The 25,444-nt window shown below is 38.6% G+C and overlaps 1 protein-coding gene across 12 annotated transcripts in view; it reads right to left on the bottom strand.

Annotated features, from left to right (window-relative positions):
* VPS13D (vacuolar protein sorting 13 homolog D) overlaps window positions 1-25,444 on the bottom strand; it is a 277,290-nt gene that overhangs the window by 95,105 nt on the left and 156,741 nt on the right. For all 12 annotated transcript variants that reach the window (XR_012129991.1, XR_012129992.1, XM_073233217.1 and 9 more), the window contains 4 exons: window positions 25,059-25,208; window positions 14,774-14,923; window positions 13,763-13,859; window positions 11,581-11,729 (listed from right to left, as the gene is read on the bottom strand). Coding sequence is in view for 10 of the 12 variants with exons in the window: in XM_073233217.1 (XP_073089318.1) it covers window positions 11,581-11,729; window positions 13,763-13,859; window positions 14,774-14,923; window positions 25,059-25,208 (546 nt within the window). In the remaining 2 variants the exon portion in view is untranslated. The remainder of the gene's footprint in view (window positions 1-11,580; window positions 11,730-13,762; window positions 13,860-14,773; window positions 14,924-25,058; window positions 25,209-25,444) is intronic.

Genomic DNA, 25,444 nt, shown 5'->3' with positions numbered 1-25,444 from the left:
TGTTGCAAATGGTAGGATTTGTTTTCTTCTTATGGCTGAATAATATTCCATTGTGTGTATGCACCACATCTTCTTTATCCATTCTCTACCAACGGACACTTAGGTTGCTTCCATATCTTGGCTACTGTAAATAGTGCTGTGATAAACATAGGGGTGCATCTGTCTTTTTGAATCAGGCATCTTGTTTCCTTCAGGTGAATTCCTAGGATTGGGATTACTGGGTCAGAGTATTTCTAGTTTTAGTTTTTTGAGGAACCTCCATGTTGTAAAGCCATTACTTTCTAGACCAGGAGGCATAGTGGCTCTATGTAAAACAAAGTAAGAAAACCAGAAATCTGGACAAAATGAGGAGGCAAAGGAGTACGTTCCAAACAAAATAACAAAATAAGACATCAGAAAGAGGGCTAAATGAAGTGGAGATGACCAATATTCTCGATAAAGATTTCAAAGTAACAGTCATAAAGATGCTCACTGACCTGGGATTAAAGAATGACGATCTTAGTGAGAACTTCAACAAAGAGAAGATTTGAAAAAGAGCCACTCAAAGCTGGAGAACACAATAACTGAAATGAAAAATACAATGGAGGGGAAGAATAGTAGACTGCTGGAAGTACAGGAGACAAGAGTGGAAGAAAGAATAGAGAGGAACTACAAAAACAACCAGAAAATGATTCATAAAATGGCTGTAAGTATATATCTATCAATAATTACCTTAAATGTAAATAGACCAAAAGCACCAATCAAAAGTCATAGGATAACAGAATAGACAAAGAAACAAAACCCATCTATATGCTGCCTACAAGAGACTCATTTCAGACCTCAAAACATATACAGATTTAAAGTGAAGGGATGGAAAAAGTTATTTCATCCAAATAAAAGGGAGAAAAAGGCAAGAGTAGTAGTACTTATATCAGACAAAATAGACTTCAAAATAAAGAAAATAACAAGAGGCAAAGAAGGACATTACATAATGATAAAAGATCAATCCTACAAGAGGATATAACTTGTAAATATATATGCACCTCAACACAGGAGCATCTAAGTATGTAAAACAAACATTAACAGAACTAAAGGGGAAAATGTACAGCAGTACAATCATATTAGGGGATTTTAACACCCAGTTACATTAATGGACAGATCATCCAGAAAACAAGGAAACACATCAGATCAGCTGTACTTAACATATATATACACAGAACATTCCACCCAAAAGCAACAGGATACATGTTTTTCTCAAGTGCACATGGAATGTTCTCTAGAAAAAAATCACATATTAGGACAAAAAGAGCCTCAATAAATTTGAAAAGATTGAAATTGTATCAAGCATCTTTTCAGATCACAATGGTATGAAAATAGAAATCAATTACATGAAAAAAACAAAAAACCCCACAAATACATGGAGGCTAAACAACATGCTTCTAAATAATCAATGGATCAATGAACAAATCAAAAAGGAAACAAGCAATACTTGGAGACAAATGAAAACAAAAATACAACAGTTCAAAATACCTAGCCAAGGCAATCAGCCAAGAAAATGAGATAAAAGCACCCATATTGGTCAGGAAGAAATTAAACTGTCACTATTTGCAGAGGACATATTATATATAGAAAACTCTAAAGACTCCAGCAAAAAACTACTAGAACTAGTAAGTGGTTTCAACAAAATTGCAGGATACAAAATCATTATACTGAAATCTGTTGCCTTCCTATATACTAGCAACAAACTATGAGAAAGAGACCTCAGGAAAACAATTCCATTTACAACTGTGTAAAAAAAAAAAAAACAACAACCTAGGAATAAAGCTAACCAAGGAGGTGAAAGACCTGTACTCTAAAAACTGTAAGACACTGATGAGAGAAATTGAAGACACAAATAAATGGAAATCTATCCCACGCTCATGCATAAAAATGCTCACCTATCAAAGTGACCATCCTGTTAAGAGCAATTTGCAGACTCAGCGCAATCCCCATCAAAATACCAATGGCAGTTTCAAGGAACAAGAGCAAAGAATCTTAAAATTCATATGGAACCACAAAAGACCCCCAAAAGCCAATGCAATCTTGAGAAAGAAGAACAAAGCTGGGGGTATTACACATCCTGACTTCAAGCTATACTACAAATCTGCAGTAATTAAAACAGTATGATAGTGGCACAAGAATAGAGCCATAGATTAATGGAACAAAACAGAGAGGCCAGAAAGAAACCCATACATATATAGCCAATTAATAAATATATGATAAAGGAGCCATGGATATACAACGAGGAAAAGATAGTCTCTTCAATAAATGGTGCTGGGAAAACTGGACACTACATGCAAGAGATGACACTGAATTACTGTCTAACTCCATACATACAAGTAAACTCCAAGTGGATTAAAGACCTGTAATTCATGAAACTATAAAACAGGCAAAAATATCTTGAACATAAGCAGGAGCAATTTGTTCTGGATATATCACTCCAGGCAAGAGAAACAAAAGCAAAAATGAACAAGTAGGACTACATCAAACTAAAAAGCTTCTGTACAGCAAAGGACACCATCAGCAGAACAAAAAGGCAACCTACAGTATGGGAGAATATATCTGTAAATGATTTGTCCAATAAGGGGTTAGCATCCAAGATATATAAAGAACTCACAAACCTCAAGCCAAAAAAAAACAAATAACCCAGTTAAAAACTGGGTGGCGAACCTGAACAGAAGAAATACAGATGGCCAACAGGCACATGAAAAGAAGCTAACATCAGGGAAATGCAAATCAAAGCCACAATGAGATAACACCTCACACTAGTTAGAATGGTCACTATACAAAAGATAAGAAATAACAAGTGTTGGTGAGGATGCGGAGAAATGGGAACCCTCCTACACTGTTGGTGGGAATGTAAATTGGTACAACCACTGTGGAAGACACTATGGAGGTTCCACAAAAACCTAAAAATAGAAATACCATATGACCCAGTAACTCTACTTCTAGGAATTTACCTAAAGAAAAAAATCTCTGATTTGAAAAGATATATGTACCCCTATGTTTACTGCCACATTATTTATAATGACCAAGATATGGAAGCAACCAAAGTGTCCATCAAAAGATGATAAAGAAGATGTGGCACATATACACAATGGAAAATTATTCAGCCATAAAAAAGAAAGAAATCCTGCCATTTACAACAACATGGATGGACCTAGAGGGTATTACACTGAGTGAAATAAGACAGGCCGAGAACGACAAATACCATGTGATTTCACTTGCATGTAGAATCTAAAAACAAAACAAAACAAAATGAACAGAACAGCAGTAGACTCAGAGACACTGAGAAGTGACTGGTGGTTACCATGGGGGAGGGGATGAGGCAGGTGGATGGGACAGATGAAGGGGATAAAGAGGCACAAAAATCTCAATCACAGTACAAGTTGGTCATGGGGATGAAGAGCAGCATGGAGAATATAGTCAGTGGTTCTGTAACACCTCTTTCTATGTTGACAGTAACGACACTAGTGGGGTGACGTGATGTGTGTAACTGTTGAATCACTGTGTTGTATATTTGAAACCAATATAATATTGTATATCAAACATACTTCAATAAAAAAATACACTTAAAAAATTGTTACCTACACCAAGGTCATAAAGATATTCCCATATGTTTACCTATAGAGTTTTTATTGTTTTACTCTTCATATTTAAATCTTTAATATATCTGGACTTGATTTTTACATACATGGTATAGAGTTCAAGATTCATTTTTTCCAGATAGATATCTAATTGACTTAAGTAATATGTTGAAATGATTATCCTTTCCCCTATTTTAATATAGTGTAAATTTTGTCATAAGTGATTGTATTTATGTATCCGTTTCTGCCTTCTCTTTTTTGTTTCATTTCATTCTGCCTTCTGCAAATATCACAGTGTTTTAATTACTGCAGTTTCGTAATAATTTCTGAAATCCAGTAGTATATACTCTCTAACTTCGTTCTCTTTCTTCAGGATCACCTTGGTTACTTCTCGCACTTTTCATTTCCAAATAAATTTTAGAAGCAGCCTGTAAATCTGCCACAAAAAAATTGCTGGAATTTTCATCAAGACTGCATTGAATCTATAGATCAATTTGAAGTGAAATGACACTTTGTAATATTGAATATTACAATGCGTTAACATGGTATGTCCCTTTATCTATTTAATTATTTTCTGTGTAGAAGTCTTCTATACCCTTTGTTGGATTTATTCCTAGATATCTGTAATGGATTAAAAATGGCCATAAAATTCTTTGCAACTTTTACCATTAGTGGAGTCTAGTTCTCTTCCACTTGAATCTGCCCTTATCTTATAATTTGCTTCAACCAATAAAATGAAGCAGAAATAACACGGTACAGCCTCTGAACCTGGGCCTCAAGAGATCTTGGAGATTCTGCTCTGCCCTTTCAATGCTTCCACATTGTGAAGAAGCTAAGACTAGCTTCCTTGAACATGAGACTCTGTGAAGGGAAAGTCTGTTGACAGCCAACACCAACCTCCCGACATGTGATAAGGTCATCTCCTACCATTCAGTCTCAGAAGGCAGCCGGATGAAAGCCACAGGTGAGTCCAGCAGAGAAGCTCCCAGGTAAGTCCAACCCAAACCGCTGACCCACAGAATTGTGAACCAAGAAATGGTTGTTTTAAACCACTAAATTTTGGGATGATTTGTTAGACAATAGTAGATAATGATACTGTGTTTGATGTTTTCTGAACATTATTGTAAATGGCATCCATCAAATTGTCCTTTTCTCTATAATTGTTGCTGACATGTAGAAATATAAATGACTTTTGAACACTATCTCTGACTTTTTGACCTTGCTCAATTTACTTATTTTAGTAACTTATCTGCACATTCTTTTAGGTTTTCTAGGTACATACTCAAATAATTAACTCTACAAATAATAAAGTTTTCATTTTCCTCTCTAGTTCTTATATCTTTTATTATTATTATTTTTTACTCTTTCCACCCTATTGCACTGGCTAGGATCTCCAGTATAAAAACTGAACAAAAGTGGAGACAATGTGCATCCTTCCTTGCTTTCAATGTATCACCACTGAGTATGATATTTACTGTAGCTTTTTTATAGATATACTCTATCAGATTAAGGCAGTTCTTCTATTTTTTGTTTGCTGAGTTATCGTAAATGGATGTTGAATTTTGTCAAAAGGTTCTTGTGCAGCTGTTGAGATAATCACATTTTTTCCTTCTTTCATTTTTCTGATGTGGTGAATTACATGATTTTTTTGAAGATGTTAAACTAAGCTTACATTCCTGGGATAAACCCAATTTGGTTATGGTTTTGATTTGTATTTGATTTTCTGGTATTTTGTTCAGATTTCTTTCTTCTATGTTCATGAAAAAATATGGTCCTTAATTTTCCTTTATTAGTTGATTATTTTAAAATATAAATTATGGTTTTCTGGTAAACTTCTTGAACATTTTTACAGTTATTTTAAATTCTGTGCCTGGTATTGCCAACATCTGGTTTATCTGTGGGTCTGTTTCTAATGTCTGTTTTTTCTCTTGATAAGCCTTGTAATTTGTGATTAAAACATTTTGTATGAAAACTTACAAAGTTTAGGTGAGTCTTTAGTTTTAGGATTTGAGCTTACTCAAGGCTGGATTTCAGTCTGTAAATCTTGGTCTACTTAGTCTTTGTAAGGCCTAGGGTAGTGCTTCAGCAGTCTTGAATGACAACCAATTGCATTCCTCTACTTTAAATCTCCCAGCACTGTAAAACTGCTAAAAGGTCTATGTAGCTCTTCAACCCCTTGGCTGCCACTGTTTGCTTGTCTTCTCTCTGACAAGGTTGCTTAGAAATTAGCACCTACCTCAAGAAATAAAGTGGCTCAGACTATTGGGGTCTCTTTTCTACCTGTACCTTCTCTGTAGGACATTAGCCCCTCAATTACCAACTCACTTAGGAGCAATGAAGTCCACTTTTGCTTGAAAGCCCCATGAGACTGCCAAAACTTTACTCAGGTTCTCTGCCTTTAGGCAACTGCTTTTTGCTTGACTTCCCTACCTTTCTTCACATATCACTTACAAATTAAGAATTTCTGAAGAACAAAAGCAGAGTAAATGTTGGGCTTACCCTATCAAGTTTACTTCCTCTCATAAATCTTGGGCCCCCAAGTCCTGGATCTCTTGGTAGCTTTCCAATACTTTCAAACAGACTTTTGGGGGGTTTTTTCTATTAGGCTTTTCTTATAGTTCTCAGCTGGTAAGGGTCTGCTATAAGCCAGTTAACAATTTCTAGATATGGTCTATTTTCCAATTACATTTTTATTTAACATGACTTTTATTTAACATTATTTCAAGGATTTCATAGTACATGCAAAATATGTGTGCTCTTTGAATATGAAAACACTATTTCATGATAATTATAATAAATCTTTGATCCACTTGGAATTTATTCTTTAATATTAGAGTGTGAATAATAAACTTAATTTTCTATTCTTTCATTTTGGCTATCTATTAGTCTGATAACACCTACTAAAACATTTACATATTCCCGACTTAATGAAAATCATGTTATATGAAAATATCATCTGTAATTTAATGAATTTTCTATTTTATTTTCTCAATTATTTTTTAATCTTTTAGGCTGCCTTAAATTCTTTTTCAACAAAAGTATGTTTAATTGAAAAGAAATCATATAATTGAAGAAAACAGAGATAAAGTTCTCTATACCAGAGAGAAGGGAAATTTTGTGACTCAAAAAAGAAGACCAAAAAAAGATTGATAAATTTGACAATATAAAAATAAAAGCTTTTCTATGATTAAAAATGAAAAACATACACTAAAAGCAAAGATAAATAAAAAAATCAAAGAAATAAATACTTCCAACTTATATCAAAGACAAAACTTACATAAAGAGCTTCTAAAATTAGAGGAGATAAAAGATCAATAATGTGATTTTTTTTTAAATGGACAAGTCATATGACCAGACAGTTTAGTCATAGAGAAAAGAATGGCCCTTAAACATATGGGTTAGGAGAAAGAGTAGAGTAAAAGAAAACTGTAAAAAAAGACACAGAGAAACAAATAGAAGAATAAAGAGGAGAATCAGAAAGGACAGACATCAAGTATAGGGAGGTCACCATTATCAAATGTGGCAGAGGGCCCTACAAAGATGAGGATAGAAAAAAGGCCACAGGCTTTGGTACCTTGGAATATCACTAGTAAGCTCCTACTAAATAATTTCAGAACAAAACATCTTAGAGCTTAAGAGCATCCTCAAGTTAATTCAGCCTAACACTCTCATTTTTTTAAATAAATAAAAAAGAAATGTTAAGTGGATGGCCTAAATTCATGTAGCTAGGTATCAGTAGATCTTGGACTTGAACAAGCTCATTTTCACAACAGTAACTAACCGTTAGGTAGAAAGCATGAGGGCCAGAATGGAGGCTTACATAATTTCTCCTGAAAAACTTCCCTGCTATTCATTCACACATGCTACACCCAGCCAGGTAACGAGTGTTGATGGAGCGAGCATGCACCATTTTCCTCACTTCACTGAGAGAGGAGAAACTGAGGCCCAGTAGGCCTAACTGCTTTGCTTAGAGCCACACAATAATTATGCTGCGAAATCAGATACGGACATCAGTGCAGCAAGTTTGTTTTGTCAACACAACTCTCAGCATTACTTTCTTCTCAAAGAGGAAATGAGATAAAAACAAAGGCTTAAGGCAGAAAGCTTTTACCCCCAACTTCCTCATTACAACCAAACACTGAAGAAGAACCCACATAGTAGCAAAGATATTGAAACCTTTACTAACTTGTCAACACCCTCACAGGAGGTACTATCCCCTTTCTGAGTAGCTCATGTGCTTTGTCTGAACCAAGGAAATATTCTGGCCCTTCAGTAAAAATTATCTTCACCTAGTCATTCACTGCTTTCTAGCCTCCTGTACTTGAAAACGCTGAGATACAGTCTATTGGTATGAATTATCCTGCCACCTTCAGGTTGTTCTGGTCAGTCACAGTAGAAAAGATGCGAAGGAAAGGGCCTAACAGGGCTTATTCTAAGAGTAACTAAATGACTAATCAAATACAGTAGTATACAAAGTTGATTTTTATATACTTAAGTAGCAGTTTCCTGTTATAAAATGCATTCTGGAGAAAGCAATCTGTGCTCAGAAGTTCCTAATAAAAATAGGAAACTGTCTATTCTTAACTCCCCCAGACAATAACTGCTGAAGTCTTCCAGAAACTTTTACAGAGCTGAAAGAAGAAATACCTGCCCATATGCCACAAGGTCTCAGATCACAGGCTAGTCCCTGGGCCATGTCCTTCCCTTTCTTAGTTTATCCTGCACTAAACAAAACTGTCTGGAATTCATTCTTTAAAGGTTTATTTATGGTACATTGAGACTGTTTATGTGAAGCAGGGTATTTGCCCATTTCCCTCTTGGGACAGTGTTTAAAACTACAGGGATATTTCCCTCTCTGGCACTTTCTGAAATACAATTAACAATACTGGATCTTTTTTCCTTTTAACAAATCTGGTTTTTATTTAGGGAGGGGAGGAAAAAAGTAAAGGGTCTGAAGTTTCCCAACAAATTATTTCAAGCCTTTGAGAAGACAGTTTAAGGCTTTTTAAATAGTGTCTTTGTTTGAAATTCCCCCTCACCCCCACCCTCTTGCTCTCTGACCATTAAAATGTGGGTTTTCTTCCAAACTAGATTGCTCAATTAAAGCCTTTCTTTTGTAATACCCCAATGCTCTAAATGGGAAAAGGACTACTGTAGGCCACCTTGTGGAACCTTTTTAAAGGCTCCTGGCCTCTTTTGATCTTAAAAAAAGAAAGAAAGAAAAAAAAGAACATATAAACTACCTGGCATTTTCAGTATTAAGCAGCTACTCTCTAACATGCAACCTGGGAGAATAATGGAGGGGCACAGGGGGATAGGAATGCTGTGCTTTTGTCTCTGCATTTGTGAAATGGAACTATTATCTCCCCGTCTCCCATCACAGAGTAAGGAATCCAATTGAGATAGCAGATGTGAAACTGCTTTGAGTCCTTCTGAACAGACACTCTATCTGGCAATAATGTACCCTCAGTGTAAACCTGAAGAGACTTCCCTCTGAGATTTCTGACAGCCTCACTTCTGGCCTGGAGTCAAGAGAATCAAGATAATTATTCCTTTCAGTACCAAAGACATGGTTACCTTTTAGTCAGACTCTTGTGATTCCTGCTCTGGGATAGGACTCCATTTCCTAAGCATATACTTTTAGCCATTACATATTCATCTCAAAGAGCATATTGCTCTTCCTAAGAGCTACTAATAAAGGGATATTACTCTGTTAGAAAACTCTCTGAATAAATGACATTATTTTATGAGTCTCAGACTCCACTAGGAGAACTCAAGACACAGTAAAATGGTAACTTCCACAAGCTGAGAATTTAATTCTGAAGTCCCAATTCCCAGAACCCTGCTTGAAACACAAATGTACCCCATTCAGGGTGCCCCCACCACACACCTCATAACATGGCTGCTCCACTGAATTTGTTTAACAGTCATTTGAAAATGTTCCTTAAATACAGTGCCAAATGAGATGTTCAACTTCAACAACCCCAGTTTACAGGACACAGAGCATACCTACAAGCATCAGTACCACGTAACCTGGGGAGGGGGGTGTCTGGAGCTACTTCAACTGCAGAAAACCATACTGCATTTGTCAGTCTGGGGGAAGTTTTCTGCTGGGAGCAATTTGAAAGGAATAGTGAGGTGTCTGTGTTTCTTAGTAAGATGATTTAAAAAACAAGAAGTCCTTAACTCTCAGGAAATTCTTAACATTGGTTTGTTGGGTGCGTGCCAAGTGTTCTGGGGAAATATACACTTTATCAAACAAACCCATTCCAAAGGGTCACATAAGTCAAGTGGATACTTGTGGATATTAGCAAGATAGTGGTTTTCCCATGGTTTTCCCCCCATTCCCATGTTAATTATAAGTCTCTCCAGTCTCCTGGGCAACATGAAATTAAAGTAAATTAAGCAGACGGGACAGTTGGTTGCGAGGAGCCTGCACTGTTCTCAGGGTGGCCACAGGAGCAATTGCTGCTCCCTTGTCCTGACCAGCACCCCCAACTGCTCATCCCCAGTTTGCCACATTAGTGGAGCAGTAGCCCTTACCCTATCCTTACCCAAATATGAACTGATGTTGATGAGACTACTGTCTCCTTACCGGTAAGTCTAGTTTAGAAATTGTAAGTTGGCAAACTGTGGGCCACATGAGGCTCACACATGTGTTTTGATAGGCCCACAGGTTTAAAAAATACAAGTGAAATTGGTTGCCAATGTTTGAAAACCAGGAGAGTCCACATAAAAATCCAGATTTCCGGCTTCACTTTAAAAATCTTAAGATCTGGCAACAACTGGGTTCACGTTACCCCACAATGGCACATGGCTGAGGCCAGGCTTCAGTGAAGTGTGCACACCCATGTGCCACGGTCCTACCACACTGCTTCACTTACTGCATTGCCAGCACAGTCCCAGCACACATCTGAATTTATAACCCCAGGTTTATTTATTTGTTCTCCATCTCTAGCCTTTCTTATTCAGAGAGGCCATCTTGAAGTATCTTAAAAGAGGCAGCAGGGGGCAGTGGAAAAGTCTAAGCTGGTGGTTCATGGGGAGATGGCTACCTTGGTAACTATCTTCTGGTGCAAGGGAGGAAAGAACCAGAAGCAATGGGTGCAAGCTGCAGGGAGGCAGATTTAGACTCAGCCTAAGGAAAGACTTTCCAATAATCCCCTGGGCTCTATGCCTGCTCCCATCACTACCTATCTACACAAGCTTGAATGACAAAACACTTGGAACTCCAATATCCTTATTCACAGAGCAAAGGGATCACTGAGGGCTCTTACAGCCCCCAAAATTCTCTGCTTATGTTCTCGGGGGCAGCAGAGTATAAGAGAAAATATATATACAGACTTTAGAATTAGGCTTAGTTTTGAACCCAGCCCTATCCCTTATTTATAATAGACTTCACTGCAGAAAATGAAGACAGTGTTCAGACTGTATCTGTCAAGTGCATATCAAGATGATCTGTAGGAGTGTTACATCCTGATATGGTGGTAGATGAAGCCATACCTCAGTGGTATGCAGCCAAGTCTTCCTTGAAGGTAGTAGGCATTTCTAGAGTCAACTGTTCAAGAAAAGGTAGATATGGAGGAGAGAACTCTAAATGAGCAGGCAGGCGTTGGGCACAAAAGGAAGATAACTGTCTTAGCTGTAGCTTTTCTTGTGCGTCTGGTAGCAGGCCTATGAAAGGAGGCTTTTACCTCATTGAGATACACCAAGAGCTAAGCAGAGGGCAGACGGGAGTCATGTAATTCTCTGTTATTTTGTTACTCCTCAGTCTTTAGCAAAGTCACACATTTAAATGTTAAAAAAAGAGAAATATATATAACTATATGTATGAGTCATTAAACCTTCTAGAAAAGGTAAACTGTAAAAATATCTGCTAGAAATAATGATACTGGACAGAAAAAGCACACAGTAAATACACTCATTCTTTTCCAGGGAAGAGTCATTTTTAAAAGTTACCCAGATAACAGCTCACCTTGAGATCCAATGGTAGCTTGTTGGAGGTGAACACACTCAGCTTGATCTGGGGAATGCTGATTTTGAGATTTTCAAAGTAGTATCGCATTGGTGTTCCTCCTTGCTCAACTGTCTTTTCATGCAAGTTTTCATCATACTTTTCCACCTCTGATACAAAAGTAGAAGAATTCTTTTGAATGAATCTATTAAAGTTTCATGATTCAAATACTTTCATTCATATTGAAAAAAACTCAGAAAAATGTAAATTTTTATCTAGAAATTTAGTTTTTCAGCATTCACTAATATGTACAGTATCTTGATGCCATTTCTTTGTAAAAACAGATCTGTTTCATGTTGTTTATCAAAAAAAGTTGCGACTCTACCACCAGCTGGCAGATACTATCTTTAGAAAAAAAAAATTCCAAGTAGGAAAGCCAAAGGTCGTGAGTGTGCTTGCTGGCAATGAGTTTTCTTGAAAACCATATTGTTATGATTATAAATGACCCAGATTAATGAATTTATTTCATAAGATGATATCCAAATAAGTGCGTGGAGTGTAGTTTAATTGAATCACGAACAACATGACCAATTAAGTAACACATCTGAATGCAACAATGCCTTAAAAACGAAACAAGCTGCGGGCTATAAAGGACAGATGACAGGACAAGCACTCTTCCCCAAATGGTGGACTTCATTCAAATAGCATACTCAAGGCAGATTTTTTGTTATCTCTTGGAGTAAAAAGGATTAACATGGGCTAAAACGCAGCAATGTGCTCTCTGACTTGATGGTACACCTCTACCCATTTGGGCAGCTTATTTTTGCTTGGTTCCATGTACCTTAGAAATAAAACTAAAGAGACTGTCTTATATCTACTTACCAAGCAAATTTATACTGTAAGCTATCATAGTTCTTTTTGTAGAAAAAAAAGGAATAAGTTTAAAAAAAAAGATACTGCAACAGAGACCTGCTTATCTGTTCTCAGGAAACAGAAATAGCCATAGAGTGGAAGAAATGCTCCTCTGAAAGGCAGGCAAGGATTTTACAAAAGTCTAAATCCACTACACAATGCCTGGGGAGAAACTGATTTAGAGCAACTTATAAGAAAAGCATGTCCAATCAGATTTAAAGTAAAACTTCCCAGGAAGATACCAAAAGAGAACACATACCTGGCAGGCAAGCTCTCAAGTAGCTGTCTAAATAGAAACAACGGGCATTCCATCCCAAAGTGGAAAACACAGCATTAAACAGATAGGATCTTGCTTTTGATCCCAAATACACTTAAAAGCTTAAATTCTAAGCCTGGGATAAAAAAGGCAAAAATACATTTCTTGCATTGTGTGTATGTATGTACGTACGTACAACACATCCCTAAAAATGTCTTTCTCTCTAACTTACATGAGCAGAACATAAAAGTCTCTATCTTATCATTTCTTCAGCTTCCATATTTGTTTAGGCTTCTAAAGACTAAGCATTACTGAAGTATTTCTAAGCTGTATCTATGGTCTTGTAAAGGCCATATGAGGAATCTAAAATAAAGAGGCAAAAGATAAATTATTTGTGTAGCAATGCTGGAAATAAATTCAGTAAATAAATAAAGAGACAAAAGCTAAATTATTTCTGTAGCAATAGCTTATTTTACTAATCTTACTTTTCTTACTTGTCCAAGGAAGAATCAAGTAACTAGAAAATTGTGTAATTACATTAAAACATAAGGGTATCAATGTAAAAAAAAGTTCAGGAGTTGAGGCTGGCTAATTTTTTTCCCTCAACTAAACCAAAGGAACTGGCAAAGGGATTCTGATTTTTGGCCCCGAGTCTGTTAAATAAACAAAGGTTAGGAAACAAAGTGGTTTGCTAAATGACTAACTTCACTTCTGTTATCCTGGAGCAGATGGGTCAAAAAATGCAAGACAAAGAGGAATAGTATACTGCTTCCCAAAGGCTTACCGCTGGGTATTCCAGAATACCAGAGAGCCTCTGAGCAGTTTCCCTGGTACACAGACACATCTCAACATCTGTCAACAAGCAACACTTCCAAAGAGGACAGCTGAAGCACGAACCTTAGCTTCCTAGCTCAGGCCACAAAGTGTAAAGGAAGCTTGTTGGGCATCCAGAGGCCACCTGTTTTCAAAAGCAAGGCTAAAACCTGTCATCCATGGGCCAATTCCCAGGTAGAAACCTAGAAGATTCAACATTACCTGATTCTGCTTGATCGTAGCCAAAGAAACTTAGCAGTTTGAGGAGCAGTTTCTCCTCAATTTGCACCGTGAATCTCTGAGCTGTGATCATCAGATGCTAGAGGTAAAGAAATTCTGATTTACAGTGTGAACACCAGAAGGAACTTTCCCCTGTGCCATTAAGAAGGCCCCAGTGACATGACACGGTTTCTTTACTCAAGTGATTTATAATCACACTGCCAAATTATTTCTGGCTCAACACTCTCTATACTGTTCGAATTAGCCAAAAATTCCAGAAGATGTTTAGCTGACAATTCACTACCCTATTGTTTAGTTCCCAGGGCATCTGTGTCTCATTAGTCAGGATTACACTTTCAAATGTACTGTGGTGGATGAACTGTATGGTTCTGAGCTCACATGATGGCAGCTAGTTTATGGAGCAGCAGCTTGTGGATTTGAGGGCTGTATGCAGGCTTGGCTCCTATCGGCACTGGTGACAAAGGAGCAGAAATAAGGGGAGCAACCTCTTAGCCCCCACTTTTCCAGAATTTGCTGCTGTAACAGCTAGCTTGTACATGGAGACTTTTCCAGGAAAGAATGTTTATCACTTTTGAATTATCTGCTTTTAGTAAACAGTATAGCAGCTTACACAGAAGGATGTCTGTCCCAACATCAGACCCCTCCTGCTTTCCAACAGTCCCTGGATTACTCTTTTTTAATAGTATGTCCAATCCTGATCAATCTAGAAGATGCTTTATGCTTTGCTACAGAGACTCACTCTGATAAATACAGACTCTGGCCCCTGTGGGTTCAATGCTATGACCTGAAAGGTCATCAAAAACACAACCAACAACATGAAGTGCTAAGAGGAGTTCCTGCACATTCCTCTACACAGTATATGAAGTCACTTGTGCCTTAACCTACAGGACTATATCCATCTACACCCGGCACTGCAGCCCTGAGACTCGGCAGTGAAAGGACAGTTAGCCTCTAGCATGGTGTCCATCCCACCAGCCTCTCCAGCCGGCCTACCTTGTAGATGTTGGTCAGCGCACTCTGACTGGGGAACCTCACCGCGTTCACTTGCACGGCGGGGCCTGTCTCAATGACCTCATTCTCACTGCTCAGGGGAGTCACATAGAGCATGAAGGGCTGAGTGGTACCGATGAGCTGATTATCCACCTAGCACAAGAAAAAGCAGCAAAACAAAACAGAAACAGACAAGTTGCTCAGTTTTCACTTTTACCCTTGAGAGGGGTATCACACATGCAGGTCACTCAGAAAGTACCCTGCCATTTTACTCTACCTCAACAGTAGCTGAAAAATATATTCTCACTGAAGACCAGCAATAATAATAGTGGTAGTAATAATAGCAGAGGCTATACATTGGTAAGTACTACATGTCAGGCACCAAGCGAGTCACCTCATATGCCTTCCCTTTGAGACACATGACACCTGTGATGTCAGAGTTATAACTAAGGGCTCCGCTGCAGTTCTTACCCCAGCCTCTGAGGACTATCACTGTCCTCAGGTCACAGCTGAAGAAGCTGAGGAGAGGGGCCCTTGCTTAAGGTTGCACAGAACCAGAACTCCAGTCCAGGTTGGGCTGATCCCCTGGCCAGTGCTCTTGACCACTGTGCTACTGTTGCTTCTCTCTTCCTCCAAATTCCTTGAAGTTAGACAATTAAAACTACAGTATCAGTAGCTCAAACGGCTAGCAGACGGGACCTGTTGACTATCCTAAAGTCAGTATCCTTCTAGAAATGAAACAGTGAGGTCAGTGGCGTGAGGGACGGCCCTGTTCATCACCCCAACCAGCACCATGACTGCACTCAGGTAAGTTCAGGGACATCAGGAGGCTCACTGCAGGAAGCAGTCATGTCCATGTTCTGTTTTATACCAAAGCCCCGCACTAGGAAAAGGAAAGAGAAGAACATCTGTTGGGTACCCCTACATGCAGTTTCTACACAGCACCTAGTGGACCCCTTACGACAACCTAAAGGCTAAGTATTAGTCCCCCCCCACTTTGCAACACGAACAGAAGCTTAGAGAAGCTTAGAGAAGTGAAATTACCTGCTCACATTCACAGTTATTTAATAAGCAGGAGAGTTGGGATTCAAATGTGGCATTTCTGGCACCAAGTCCTTTGACCTTTCCGTTATACCTATGGATTTCCACATAGTCATTTTGTGTAATGGCTGCTGACATTCATTCTGCTGGCTCTCCAAGTGCAGGGATAAGGGCAAGAGACCTGGAGGCTTTTTCCTACTGCCATTCTTGCCCCCTGCCACATACTCTATACAGCAGCCGAAGTGATTATTTCAGAAACACAACCAAGACAAGTCCCTCCTTGCTTTCCACCCTTCGGTGGCTTCTCTTTCTCTTAGGATAAAACCAAACTTACCACGGCCTCCAAGGCCCCTACACTCTGGACACTGCCCACCTCTCCAACTTCACCCCAAACCACTCTCCTCCAGGGCCACTACGATCCACACACACAAGCCTTCTGCTGCTCAAATGTGGGCAACTCTCTCCTCCTGTAGGGTCTTTGAATTCCCCAGCATTCTTCTCTGTGGTTTGCCCACTCTCTCTCTCCAAACTCAGCTCTCATCTCCTCAGGAAGATCTTCCCAGCCACTTTCTCTATAGCAGCACCATCCCTCTTTATTCCTTTATGCAGTCATTACAGGTTGCGATTAGTTGCTTGCTTGCTCATTTATCGGCTGGCTTCTTCCCTAAGCTGTTAGCTCAAAGAGAGCAGAAAACTCATCTCTTCGGTCATGGCTGTGTCTCCAGAGTGAGTACCATGCCTGGCACACAGCTGATGCTCAGTCTTTACTTCACTGAGTGAATTAATCACCAGTCACGTCCAATGGAGGAAATGACAAGGCAGTTCTCACTTCATTCTGACTTCTCCTTTGTTCTCTCCCCAAATACATTTGACACAAGGTGTAGTGAGAATTACTAATTCTAGTTTTATTCTCCCAATTAGATTAGATGCTCCCTAAGGATGGGAATATATTTTCAATTTCTAAAAATTCTTTCTCATAGCACTAGTCATCATAGTAAATACAAATCTGTTTATTTTTTAATATTTATAGCACACAATAAATCAAGGAACTTTTTCAAATTAAAGTAAAGAGTCAATGAAATTAAGGAACAGCAAATGGATCCTTGGCTCTTCTCTGTAAAGGTCAAAAAATACAAACTTAGATACAACATAGTAACTTTGTTTACCGTAAAACAATTGGGATGATTAACAGACTTTCTGCTCTCTGTGATACATGATAAAAGAAAAACATTTCCTGAGAAGGGGTCTTAGCACGGATGGAAGAGTAGGACAGGAAGGGAGCCCCCCAGGCTCGGGGGCACACTGTATATTTCATGGAGAAATGCAGGCTGTCCATTTGGGGAGAGAATCACAGTCTAGGACTTTGGATCCTGCTTTGGGAAATGTTTACCAGGAACTTTTCAGGACATTTCAGTCTTGGTGGAGGCTGAGAAGAAGCCTCCAAGTAGATGTTACAAAAATAAAGAGAAATTGTCTTGACAGTATGTCAACTAAACTCTGGCAAAAAATGACTCTGGCAAAAATGGTCAAAATTAACATTTTCACAACTCTGAAAGTTAATCAAGAGCTCGTGACAATCCAGGGATCATTTACTCCAGACAATTAACTGACACTCAGCAAGAACGGTAAGCTCGGTGGCACTTCCACGTGGCCTACTCCCATTCACCCTCCCCAGGTCCACAGTGACCTCAAAAACCGCAGCAGCCTGGCAGCCAGTGGAGGTCCCCCCACAAGCTCTATCTATTCCCAGAGAGCTTACATTTTTCGGCTTGTCTGACACCTCTCCCTTTCCTGATATTAGTAATTTCTGTCATCTTCTCTTTTTTCTCTTGATTAAACTTGTTAGAGGATTATTAACTTTATCAGTCACTTCAAAGAGGATTGATTTAGTTGATTTTTTTAAACTGTACTTGCTGGTTTCTATTTCATTGATTTCCACTAAGAACTTTATTAATTTCCTTTCTTGTGCTTATTTTGGGTTTAATTTGTGGTTGTTTAATCTCTTAAGATGACATCTGAGTTCACTGTTTCAGACCTTTCTCCTTTTCTCATAGGTATTTAGTGCTATTATCTCCCTCTAGTAGTAGACGTTTGGTGGCATTTCACAAATTCTGTGGTGTTTTCATTTTCATTCACTTCAAAATATTTTCTAATTTCTATTTTGATTTCTTCTTCAATCTATCGGTTACTTAGAAGTGTATTATTTAGTTTCCAAATACTTGGGGGGATTTTCCCAACCATCTTTTCTGTTATTCCAACTCTAATTCCTTTGTGATCAAGGCACATGTTGTGGGGTGACTTGAATTCTTTGAATTTGCTGAGAACTGTTTCAGGGTCCAGACTGTGATCTACCTTGGAAATGTTTCATGGGCACCTAAGAATGCACTTCCTGCTGTCGCTGGGTGAACTGTTCTACAGCGTCAATTAGGGCTGGCTGGTTGATAGTGCTATTCAAGTACGGTGTGTCTTTGATGGTTTTTCCGCTTATTTGTTCTATCAACTTTTTGAAGAGTGATAATGAAATCTTTTACTATAAATGTGAATTTGCCTATTTCTTCTTTTAGTTCTTTTAAGTTTTTGCTTCATATATTTTGAAGCTCCATGATTACATGTGTAAATGTTCAGGATTGTTTCATTCTCTTGACTGTCTCTTTCATCATTAGGAAAATATCTTCCTTATTCCTGGTAATATTCTTTGCTCTATAATCTATTCTGTCAGCCATTCTGATGACTAGTGTCAGCTTGGTATATCTTCTGTTCTTTACCTTTAAAGTATTTGTTTCTTTGCATTTAATGAGTGTTTCTTGAGGGCAGCATATAATTGCCTTTTTATGTAATCTGCTTTTTTATATAATCTCTGCCTTAGAACTGCTAGTATTTATAGCAATTATACCTAATTAATAGTACAGCTAACTTTGAATGAGGCTATATTGTGATAGTTGTTTTCTATTTTTCCCATTTATTCTTATCCACATTTTCTTCTTTCTATGCCTTCTCTTCGACTAATCAAGTATTTCTCATAATTCCATTTTGTCTCCTTTATTGGATTATTAGCTGTGACTCTCTGTATTTGGTGGTTGCCTTAGGGTTTATAGCATTCATCTTTAATTTATCAGTTGACATTCAAATGGCACAATACTCATATAAGAAAATTACAGGAACATACATCCATTTATCCCCCTCTAGATTTTATGCTATTGTTGTCATGCATTTTACCCCAACATGTTATAGATCCCAAAATACAGTGCTAGTATTGTTGTCAAAAAAGTTGATTATCCCTTAAAGAAATTTAAATAAGATAATCCTGAGAGGATTAAAGATGGTGGCAAAAGAGTTGAGACAGAGACTTCCTCCTAAAACCACATATAATACAAAAATTTAATACAACTAATCCTGAAAGAGCAACAGGAAAGGAGGCTGCACCAGACTGCATACACCTGGAGAAAAGTGCAGACCTTATGGAACAGGGTAACATACCAAAGTCGTGACCCGGTGGGACCCAAGTCTTTCCCCTACCCCAGCTCACTGGCAGGAGGAAGAGAAATGGAGCAGGGAGGGAGTGGAGGCCTGGGACTGCTGAACACCTAGCACTGGAGATCTGCTCTGGGAGCACAAACCAACATTGCATGGTGCTCTGGTGATTAGTGGAGTTGGAAAGCTAAGACAGGCAGAATACTTGGAGAGACTGAGATGCCAACTGCCTGTGGAAAACAGGGATCCATATCTAGCTAGTCTGGGCATGCACTCTGAGAGACTTCCTAAAAGCGAGAGGGCTGCTAAAGGGGCAAGGACTGCACAGATCTTACTGCTCAGGAGAAAGGACAGTAGACAAAATTGTCAGGGTACACTCTGCCTAGCAGGTTGGGAACTTTCACTATCTTCAGGCACTCCATCCCCCTAGCTGGCTACGCAGCTCCAAGGCTGCCCACCGTGATACACAGCCTGCTGCGCCTTCCTCCCGGCCAGCCCACACCTGACTTGCAAACCGGCAAACCCTGCCCTGGCATCAGGCCAGCCAGAAGGAAGCCCCGCCAATAGCAGCTACAAACACAAAGCATAGAGGATTACACCTGTGTATTTGGCCCACTGTTTTGGGCAGTGGAGACAGGCATAGCAGCCCAGAGACAGGATAGATAACCTCCTAGCCAGACTTAATCAAGAAAAAAAGAGAGTCTACACACATAAACAGAACCAGAGATGAGAAAGGAAAAACCACTATGGACACCACAGAAATACAAAGAATTATTAGAGAATACTCTGAAAAATTATATGCTAACAAACTGGATAACCTAGAAGAAATGGACAACTTTCTAGAAAAATACAACCTTCCAAGGCTGACCCAGGAAGAAACAGAAAATCTGAACAGACCGATTACCAGCAACAAAATTGAACTGGTAATCAAAAAACTACCTAAGAACAAAACTCCTGTACCAGATGGCCTTCACCGCTGAATTTTATCAAACATTTAGTGAAGACCTAATACCCATTCTCCTTAAAGCTTTCCAAAAAGTAGAAGAGGGAATACTTCCAAACACATTCTATGAGGCCAGCATCACCCTAATACTAAAACCAGGCAAAGACACCACAAAAAAAGAAAATTACAGACCAATATCCCTAATGAATATAGATGCAAAATTACTCAACAAAATATTAGCAAACGAAATTCAAAAATGCATCAAGAAGATCATTCATCATGATCAAGTAGGATTTATTCTGGGGATACAAGGATGGTACAACATTAGAAAATCCATCAAAATCCTCCACCACATCAACAAAAAGAAGGACAAAAATACATGATCATCTCCATAGATGCCGAAAAGCATTTGACAAAATTCAACATCCATTCATGATAAAAACTCTCAACAAAATGGGTATAGAGAGCAAATACCTCAACATAATAAAGGCCATATATGACAAACCCACAGCCAACATCATACTTAACAGTGAGAAGCTGAAAGCCCTTCCTTTAAGACTGGGAACAAGACAAGGATGCCCACTCTCCCCACTTTTAGTCAAATACTTCTGGAGGTCCTCACCACAGCAATCAGACAACACAAAGAGGCATCCAGATTGGTAAAGAATAAGTTAAACTGTCACTGTTTGCAGATGACATGATACTGTATATAAAAAACCCTAAAGAATCCACTCCAAAACTACTAGATCTAATATCTGAATTCAGCAAAGCTGCAGGATGCAAAGTGAATACACAGAAATCTGTTGCATTCCTATACACTAATGATGAACTAGCAGAAAGAGAAATCAGGAAAACAAATTCCATTCACAATTACATAGAAAAGAAAAAAATACCTAGGAATAGACCTAACCAAGGAAGTGAAAGACCTATACCCTGAAAACTACAAGACACTCATGAGAGAAATTAAAGAAGATACCAATAAATGGAAACACATCCCGTGCTCATGGATAGGAAGAATTCATATTGTCAAAATGACCATCCTGCCTAAAGCAATCTACAGATTCAATGCAACCCCTTTCAAAATACTAACAGCATTCTTCAGCGAACTAGAGAAAATAGTTCTAAAATTTATATGGAATCACAAAAGACCCCAAATAGCCAAAGCAATCCTGAGAAGGAAGAATAAAGTGGGGGATTATGCTCCCTGACTTCAAGCTCTACTACAAAGTCACAGTAATCAAGACAATTTGATACTGGCACAAGAACAGACCCATAGACCAAAGGAACAGACTAGAGAGCCCAGATATAAACCCAAGCATATATGGTCAATTAATATATGATAAAGGAGCCATGGACATACAATGGGGAACTGACAGCCTCTTCAACAGCTGGTGTTGGCAAAACTGGACAGCTACATGCAAGAGAATGAAACTGGATGACTGTCTAACCCCATACACAAAAGTAAACTCAAAATGGATCAAAGACCTGAATGTAAGTCATGAAACCATAAAACTCTCAGACAAAAACATAGGCAAAACTCTCTTGGACATAAACATGAGCAACTTCTTCATGAACATATCTCCCTGGGCAAGGGAAACAAAAGCACAAATGAACAAGTGGGACTGTATCAAACTAAAAAGCTTCTGTACAGCAAAGGACACCATCAGTAGAACAAAAAGGCACTCTGCAGTATGGGAGGATGTATTTGTAAAGAACATATCTGACAAGGGGTTAACATCCAAAATATATAAAGAACTCACACACTTGAACAATCAAAAAGCAAATAAACGAATTAAAAAGTGGGCGGAGGATATGAACAGACAATTCTCCAAAGAAGAAATTCAGATGGCCAACAGACACAAGAAAAGATGCTCAATATCACTAATTATTAAAGAAATGCAAATGAAAACCACAATGAGATATCACCTCACACCAGTCTGGATGGCCAGTATCGAAAAGACTAAGAACAACAAATGCTGGCGAGGATGTGGAGAAAGGGGAACCCTCCTACATTGCTGGTGGGGATGTAAGCTAGCTCAGCCATTGTGGAAAGCAATATGGAGGTTCCTCAAAAAACTAAAAATAGAAATAACATTTGACCCGGGAATTCCACTTCAAGGAATTTACCCTATGAATGCAGCAGCCCAGTCTGAAAAAGACATATGCACCCCTATGTTTATCGCAGCACTATTTACAATAGCCAAGAAATGGAAGCAACCTAAGTGTCCATCAGTAGATGAATGGATAAAGAGGATGTGGTACATATACACAGTGAAATATTATTCAGTCATAAGAAAGAAAACAAATCCTACCATTTGCAACAACATGGATGGAGCTGGAGGACATTATGCTCAGTGAAATAAGCCAGGCAGAGAAAGACAAGTACCAAATGATTTCCCTCATTTGTGGAGTATAGTAATGAAGCAAAACTAAAGGAACAAAAACAGCAACAGACTCACAGACTCCAAGAAGGGACTAGTGGTTACCAAAGGGGAGGGGTGAAGGAGGGTGGGTGGGTGGGTGGGGAGGGAGGGAGAAGGGGATTGAGGGTATTATGATTGGCACACATGGTGTGGGGGGGATCATGGGGAAGACAGTATAGGACAGAGAAGGCAAATAGTGACTCTGTGGCATCTTATTACACTGATGAGCAGTGACTGCAATGGGGTATGGGGGGACACGAAAATATGGGTGAATGTAGTAACCACATTGTTTTTTCATGTGAAACCTTCATAAAGTGTATATCAATAATACCTTAATAAAAATAAATAAATAAATAATCCTATATGTTTATCAACATATTTATCATTTCAGGTGCTCTTCATTCCCAGTTGTAGACCCAGATTTCCATCTGGTACCATTTCCTTCTGTCTGAATGATGTCCTTTAGCATTTTCTGAAGTACAGAACTGCTGATAATTAGTTCTTTCAGCTTTTGTATGTCTAAAATCATCTTTATTTCACCCTTGCTTTTTTCAAAGATATATTTGCTGGGCATAGAATTCTAGGTTGACAGGTTTTATTTCCTTTCCTTTCAGTACTTTAAAGACATTGCTATACTATCTTCTCACATGCATTGCTCCTAAATTGGCTGTCATTCTCACCTTTGTTCTTACACATAACATGCCTTTTTTAATTTGGATGCTTTATCACTTTTCTGAGTCATTTGATTCTGATATATCTTGGTGTAGTTTTCCATCATGGTGGATATGTGTGTGTGTGTTTGGCTTCATTTTTGAGCTTTTTCAATCTGAGTTTATAGTTTTCATTAAGTTTAGAAAATTTATGGCAAAATATTCTTCAGTTATTTTTCCTGTCCCCTCTTCTCTTTCATCTCCTTTTGGTACTCCATTTATCCATCCATATATTAAGTTGCTCGAAGTTGTCCCACAAGTCATCAAACCTGTTTTTTCTTAATTTTTTTTGGATGATTTTTCTTTGGGTATTGCAATTTGGGCAGTTTTTACTGCTGTGTTTTCAAGTTCACCAATCTTTCTTTCCTTCTTTTTTTTTTTTGTACTTTGTCATCTGCTATTAATCAAATCCACAGTATTTTTCATTTCCTTTTAATCTCTACAAGTTTTGTTTTTTATAACTTACACATCTCTAAAGTTTTTGAACACACAGAATACAGTTATAATAGTTTTAATACCCTTCTCTGAAAATTCTGACATCTGTGTTAGCTCTGGGTTTGTTTCAACTGATTACTCTCCCATCATATATTGTGTTTTCCTGCCCCTTGGCATATCTGATCATTTTTGATATGATGCCTGATATTATAAATTTTACTTTTTTGGATACTGTATATTTTTATATTCCATTAAATCTTAAGCTTTCTTCAGGAATATAATTAAATTACTTGGAAACAGATCGATCCTTTCAGACCTTCCTTTTATGATTCGTTCGGTAGGTCTGGAGCAGTGTTCAGCCTACAGCTAATTATAGCTCACCGTGGAGCACCATGGAGGCTTTCTGGAGGATCTTCCCAGTTCTCGTACATTAGTTTTTTCAGTCTGGCTAGTGGAGAACAAGCACCACCCTCAGCCCTGAGTGAGCAACAGGTGCTGTCCCCATAATCCTTTTAGATGGTTCAAGTGGTCGTTTCCTTACAAGCATCACTCATCTGTCCCTCTGCTGAATACTTCAGGGCCCCTCTGTAGATCTCCTGAGCTTGCTTTCTGTGCAGCACACACCTCCTAGATATGCTGCCCTATGAACTCTAGTTGCTTTGGTCCTAGGACTCTCAGCAATGTTTGTTCAACTTCTCCACTGTACTGGGCTCTGACTCAGTTTCCCCTTCGTGCACCTTGGCAGTATGAAAAAGTACATTATTTTTCAAGGCAGTATGCTGGGGCAATTGCAGGGCTCAGGGACGACTGTTGGTTACTGCCTGATGTCCAGTGTCTTGAACCTGCTGTCTCCTTATTTTTTCTTGGTTTTGTGTTGCTTCAGATAGAAGAAAAATCTGATCCCTATTACTACAACTTGACCAGAAGCACAAGTCCAGATCCTTTGTTTTTTCTCCCTGTTCTCTAAATGATTTTTTCCTGTTGGTTTTTCCTATCGGCAAGATAGAGAACCAAGGGTCCCCTTCCTCCATGCTACCTTACCTAAGTTATCTAAGTTACTGATGGACTAGCGTCCATATGTATTCAGAATTCTGCTGTTTAAAAAACTTAGTGAGACAGATGTAGGTAGAAACAATTATTTTCATAGAATGATTTTCCAAAGGCCACAGATTACTTCTGCCAAAAAAACAGACACTGGATCTGCATGGGTGCTCGGCAATAACACAAGGAGATTAACATGTCCTGAAACTCTCCTCCCCACTTACCTGTACATCCTGTATGCTAAGTTCAAGCATATGACTAGTTGCCAACTGTGTATAATGCACACTGATTCCTGTAAGACTTGCAAAGACCAGTTCTTCTGGGACTTTATTAATTAAAGACAACCCAATTCCACCTTCTAACTTCACAAGCACCTGAAAGGAGACCAAAAAAAAAAAAAAAAAGAGCTGAAGGTAGTGGGGATTGTACATGGAAATTAATGGCTTAATGGCTTTAAATTGCCCTATCTTACCTCTGAGCAGCTGAAAACCATTTAGGAGAGTTGTATTACTCATCTTGAAGCTCAAATTCCATCATCTCACTAGAAGCCTTCTTCTCCAGGCATACTGCCTACCCCAACCAGAACTCCAGAGAGATAGGATAATACCTT

Source organism: Manis javanica, chromosome 4 (genome assembly GCF_040802235.1).
Source record: "Manis javanica isolate MJ-LG chromosome 4, MJ_LKY, whole genome shotgun sequence".
Classification (NCBI taxonomy): domain Eukaryota; kingdom Metazoa; phylum Chordata; class Mammalia; order Pholidota; family Manidae; genus Manis; species Manis javanica.
This window is presented reverse-complemented; position numbering and strand designations above follow the sequence as displayed.